Below are 769 nucleotides of genomic sequence, written 5' to 3'. Positions count from 1 at the left end.
CTAATGGTAAAAACATACTGTGTAAAAGATGAGTAATTAGTAAATACTTATGACAACTTTTCATCCATTCTGTTTGATGTAACAAATTGAAAATAAAGACCTCAAAGATGTTCTTTCAGGTATGCAAAGTAAATCAATACTTTAAAACACATGGAAATATGAAAAAGAGCTAAAAGCTTCCTTTTAAAATCTTTCCAAAAGCGTTTTAAAAATTTTTTTTCTTCAAATTCTCTTACACACGCCACATGCCTGCAGAGACGAGTCAAGAGGAAGGTTCTATGCAGCAATGGACAGAGTGAGATATTACTGTTTGGGAATGTGAAGCATATCTTACACATATAAAAATATGCAACAAGAAAGTTATACTAAATACATACTGATAACTGTTGTGTCTTTCCTTGTTCATCTACAACACCTTTTTTCAGGACCTGGTTTTGGGCACGCAGCTGAAAATTAACATATATATATTAATATATAAATAGCAACCATATTCCGCCTACTACAACAGGAGCTAATTTTGCCTTTACCTATGTAAGCTAACCAGAAACATCAATATATATTGATAACCATTCTATCCATACCCTTCAATAAAATTTCAATCTCAGCAATCAACAGCATCTACACTTATTAATTTCTTAGTCTTAATCAAACGGTCTCTTGAACACCTACATCTAATCAATGCCTTAGAATCTATTGACCAGTCTATTACACAACAAAATCCTACTTTGCTATGCCAACAAACAAGCAAAATTAATCATCTAAAATCCTA

At 31.9% G+C, this 769-nt stretch overlaps 1 protein-coding gene across 1 annotated transcript in view; it reads right to left on the bottom strand.

The window, feature by feature from the left end:
• LOC119589067 (protein phosphatase 1 regulatory subunit 21-like) overlaps positions 1–769 on the bottom strand; it is a 15,064-nt gene that overhangs the window by 11,471 nt on the left and 2,824 nt on the right. Inside the window, exon 2 of the mRNA XM_037937644.1 lies at positions 378–446. Coding sequence (XP_037793572.1) covers positions 378–446 — 69 coding nt within the window. The remainder of the gene's footprint in view (positions 1–377; positions 447–769) is intronic.

Source organism: Penaeus monodon, chromosome 25 (genome assembly GCF_015228065.2).
Source record: "Penaeus monodon isolate SGIC_2016 chromosome 25, NSTDA_Pmon_1, whole genome shotgun sequence".
NCBI lineage: Eukaryota > Metazoa > Arthropoda > Malacostraca > Decapoda > Penaeidae > Penaeus > Penaeus monodon.
Note: the sequence above shows the minus strand (reverse complement) of the source record. Positions and strands in the feature narration are given on the sequence as shown.